This window comes from Lolium rigidum, chromosome 4, assembly GCF_022539505.1.
Source record: "Lolium rigidum isolate FL_2022 chromosome 4, APGP_CSIRO_Lrig_0.1, whole genome shotgun sequence".
Taxonomy (NCBI): Eukaryota; Viridiplantae; Streptophyta; class Magnoliopsida; order Poales; family Poaceae; genus Lolium; species Lolium rigidum.
This window is the reverse complement of record NC_061511.1, coordinates 99,189,445-99,194,209: the sequence shown is the minus strand read 5'-3', so window position 1 is coordinate 99,194,209 and position 4,765 is coordinate 99,189,445. Positions and strand designations below refer to the sequence as shown.

Here is a 4,765-nt window from a genome sequence, read left to right as displayed (position 1 = left end):
CAGAAAACCTAATGAGCAACCTGTCGAGCGGTAAAACTAGTCTATTGTGGGAAAGTTCCTAGTCACGTTTATTGAGAGGCTATGTCTATGGTTGGGAACAAGCAAACTGTACGCTATGTGGACTCAGAGCAACAAAAACTGCAAACAAGATGATAGCTACACGCAAACCCTAGACAATCTACTAGATGGAAAAAAAAAAGATACGCAAAAACAACTACGAAAAGCAACTAAAACTCGAAATTGATGCAATCTAAGGCTATGGCAAACCCTAACCCTAATATTTTTGGCTTTTTCTGGATAGGAAAACACTCACGACTCAACTATGGGGTGGATTGTGGATGGCTTACCGAGGAAACTTTGAAATCTGATACCAAAATGATAAGGGGTTGCCCGATCTTCTCAGTAAGCACGGTGGTGATGATGAACACATGATGAACACAGCGGAGATAACACGATGAGGAGGTGGAGATAACTTGTATGACGCCGACGAAGTCTCGCGATTGATTCCTGTCGCCAATGCAACAGCTCTCAACCCTGCAAGATATTTGCAACTCCACACACTTGCGCACGTAGCCACCGACCACGAAGCGGTAAATTACAACCTTCTAATTCCCAATGGAACAGCAGATCACACAAAACTTTCAGTAGCAAAACACCAGATCGATACGAATTGGTGTATAGATTCAATAGAGTTGCAAAGCAATCAACTATGAACTAGGGTTTATCTTAAACGTGGTCTAAGTCTATTTTGGGGGTGTCCTGGGCACTTATATAGGGGTTCAGGATGACCAGAAGTCGAAAATAACGAGTAAAAACCGACCCAGACCGGGATCTGGTCGAGACTGACACGGACTCGGCCGGTGTGGGGGCCGGCCGGACCGGGCAAGGGACCGGGCGGGCCGATCGGAACCGGACCAGGCGTCGGGCTCGATCCAGACGGGGGTTCCAGGTTCCCTGGATTGCGCCCAGATGGCACTGGTGCAGGAGCCAGCGGGCGCCGGGCTCATCTGGCGTAGGAGCCGGTGTGGCCGAGCGTGGGGCCGGGCCGGCCGGCGTGGCGGCCGGTTGCGCCGAGCGTTGCACCGGCCTGGACTTCTTCTCTTTCCTTCGCGCATGCCTCTCTCTCCTCCCTCGCGCGTCCATGGCATGTCTTCATGTCCAGCTCCATGTCCAGCTGTTCTTCTCCTCCTCGTGCGATGCTTCCTTTATCCTCGTACCTGATCATACACATGTCAAAGGACTTAAGCAATATAAAATTCTCATCAATCAAAGTATCCATTCTCAGGCCGTACAGGTATTTTGAAGTAAACTGAACTGTTCACGTTGCAAAGTGAACTCGAGAACAAGGTGAGCTCGCGGAGGCTCTACGGAGGAGAAGAAGAAGCAATCGGAGATGTTTCTTTTTTTACAACTTGTTTGAGAGGAAAAAGACAAGGAGGAATAGTGTTGGAATTTTTTAATAATCAATACCACGTACTATATTTACAGTAACAAATAGTACATGGTATAGATTCACAAACTGACTCCAACGATTACAAAGTATAGTCTAAAAGAAATGAGCAAATCATCGAGATCTTCAAATTCTTCTTTCTTCCTCACGAAATCTTGTACTTCTCTGACCGCAACTAAAAATAGATATACCCAAAAATATCAACAAAGATTCTCCCGTAATTTTTAATTTTAGCCATAATGGCAAAACTATGTGTACGCAGGTAACCATTAAATTAGTCAATCACTAAGAGTAGCAACACTAATATGCCAGGAAATAGCGTTGGAATTAATTAAGGGCAGCGCTCAGCGTCGGGCGATCGACGTGTACTGATAAAATCGGTTGTTGTCCCGGCCGTCGGATCGCGATCTACCGGCCAAAAATAGCAGCAGCAAACGTTTTGCATTTTAGCACCTCAAGTTTCAAGAAATCAACCCGCCGTCCCACCAAACCACAACGTGTATATCCTGCTGCCCCTAACTATCTTGGTATTCACATAAAATGCCACCATGGTGATTTATTATTAGAACAGAGAGTTTTACAACAAAAATCTCTCACCTTGTGTACAATTTTTTTCGATATTACATCAAAAACGGCACATCAGTTTTTTTAAAGTAAATGCTACAGAAAGAGGTTAAACAATAATATTTTTGCTATAGATTGATTTACAACAAAAATCACTAGCTATTTTAACAAAAAAATGCAACGTATTACAACAAAATAAAAAATGATTGTGTGTTTACATACAATTTCAGCACTAATCATTATATGTACCATATATACATTTACAACAAACTATCAATATATTTACAATAATAATTAACAACAAAAACAACTTTTTTTATTTGGGTGTTTACAATAATAGTCAGTTTTCCATGCAAGAAGTATCTTTACAACAAATCAGTAACATTTTCACAACAATAGTTAATAACAAAAGTCATGCCATGTGGAGAGGTAGATAACATACTTACAACAAAAATCCACCAACTATTTGTACAAAAGTCAGAAATAATTAAAACAAAAATACATATATTTACAAACACTGCAAAGTGGTCAAGCAAAATTTAATTTGCTACATATTGAATTACAATAAAAAACACCAACTATCTTTACAAAAATTCACACACAAATACAACAAAAATCAGGCCGAACGTTGAGTGCTGGGCCAGCAATTGGTCTCTATGTGTGTTAAGTGTTAGGCCGAACATATGATGGGCCCAGCAGCGGAACCGAGGGACCGATCCTTTTCGCTCGATCGGATGAGAAGGTTTTCCATCAGATAGTAGCAAAACCGGTGTGCGCAGCGTAGGTGAGATTATCTTTGTAGGCGACTCAGGGCGGTAAACATCCATCAGTCCATCACATGGGCGTACCCACAGGGTGGGCCGGGTGGGCCGTGGCCCACCCCAAATTCTGCAGAAAAACTTGAATACCTCTTATCTGGGCAGAAAAACAAGCTGGGCCAGCAAGTGCCGACGCTAGCATGGCATATGCGCGGAGGAGGAATTTTGTTCAATAATACTGCAACTTCCTCTATTCTAAATTTTTACTTTTAAAATTTGTGAAACGGAGGGAATGTTTGTTTGAATTATTTTAATGCATAAAGTGTAGTGCAATTTTGTTTTTTGGAGCGTGCTCACCCTCTAATTTTTTTCTGCGTCCGCCACTGGTCCCTCATCCAACATGGCAACATTCCAACCACAGGCAGAGCAGCAAGTCTGTTCGGTCGGCCCGCCGCCGCACCCACCGATGGACAGCGCGGGCCCCGCCAGGACGCGGCTCCAATTTTCCAATCCGGTTAAAGTCCGGACAAAAAGTCCGGCGTCTTCTCGTATATAAAAATACGCGGCTAGCCGTCGGTCTGTTTCCAGCCTGCCAAAGAGCCGCCAGCGTCCTACCAGCCACCCGCCCCCGCCGACCAGCCTGCCGCCAGAGTAGCAGGACTAGGATCGGATCGGCGATGATGTGGGGTGTCGCCGCCGCCGTCGCGTCCGCGGCTGCCGTCGCCGTGGCCTCCGGCGCCGAGCTCCTCGCGTGCGACTGCGCCCCGACGGTGCCGGCTGCCACCGTCGTCGTCGGCAGATGCGATAGCTTCCTCTTCCGGAAACAGGTACGTGCTACGCGGATCACGAATCTCCTCAATCGCCTCCACCCTCAATCCCCTCCTGCCAAAGAATCTCTCCTTCCATGCCAATTCGGTCTTTGATTTGGGATCACGGCGGTGTCCTCCTAAACTGCTTCGTTCTTCTTGCTGATTTCGCAGAAATCTTCGCCGTCAACGGGGGAGGACCGCGCGGAAGAGAAGAAGTTCGCGCCGCGGTTCGACGGGCTGCGCTTCATCGAGACGCTCGTCACGGCGCACCGCTGAGGAGATCGCCGGTAAGCTCGGCCGACCGGCCGGGTCACGCCCAGCCGGGCTCTGTTTCTTAGGAGGAGAATTCTTTCCCATCGTCTTCCTGCAATTTGGGGAAGAGGCTAGCGGCTACGCGATTAATTCGGCTATTGGTGGCAAATATGCTGCCAAAATTTTGGTACTAGAACAAATTGAGGCTTTTGATTTTCTTTCTTCCCTTTTCCCCTGATGATGATTATCATATTATTGATGAGTGATGCGACCGAATTGGAACCGTGAAATGGCATGTCATGATTGTATTCACTTGTGCTACCATAGCTTCTTTACTGTAAGCAACCTGGTTACCTTAATCACTGGATACACTCAAACTCCAATTGCAGCAAGGGATTCGGGGGAGGAAGAGAGGAACTATAGGAAGAAGATTAACAGTACAGAGCACACACACAACACGCGAGGTCCAGGCCTCCCTTCAGTTCCATGCCAAGTAGCCATTCCCCTTATATTTGTACCCTATGCCGAGGCCATAATGAATCGCCGGGATGTGATGGTACATGAGATTCTTTGATCTTACCAGGATTGTGGTGTTAGAGGTGGTTGATGTAGTAAATGTGGTCGGGGTGGACTTGTACAAAGTTGATGTAGTAGTGGTGGTGGCTGCCGGGGACTAGGTCAGGATGGCGCCAATAGGTTGAAGCTTCAACCTGGATCCCTCCTTAGCCTTGGCTTGTGACAGAAATGTAGAAACATAGAAGTACTAAGGTGCAAGGATCGCAAATTCCTGTGGCCAAACTTCATATGCTAGGATAGCAAATTCCTGTGGGCGAACTTCATATGCTAGGATCACAAATCCCTTTGGCCAAACTTCATATGCTAGGATCACAACTTCTTTTAGCCAAACTTCACAATGCAGGAGCTCCACACCA

General features: G+C 46.3%; 1 protein-coding gene across 1 annotated transcript; it reads left to right on the top strand.

Moving 5' to 3' along the window:
• The first annotated feature begins 3,374 nt into the window (after window positions 1–3,374).
• On the top strand, window positions 3,375–4,141 carry LOC124708676. The gene is made up of 2 exons (XM_047240353.1): window positions 3,375–3,599; window positions 3,753–4,141. Exons 1-2 carry the CDS (start codon window positions 3,450–3,452, stop codon window positions 3,855–3,857), a joined length of 255 nt encoding a protein of 84 aa, XP_047096309.1. The 5' UTR covers window positions 3,375–3,449; the 3' UTR covers window positions 3,858–4,141.
• The last annotated feature ends 624 nt before the right edge of the window (window positions 4,142–4,765 follow it).

Excerpts from the sequence above, each read along its gene's own strand:
- LOC124708676 (XM_047240353.1), top strand. The coding sequence starts at position 3,450 with ATGATGTGGGGTGTCGCCGCCGCCGTCGCGTCCGCGGCTGCCGTCGCC. Across the intron at positions 3,600-3,752 it reads GCTTCCTCTTCCGGAAACAG|AAATCTTCGCCGTCAACGGG; the intron begins GTACGTGCTACG and ends CTGATTTCGCAG.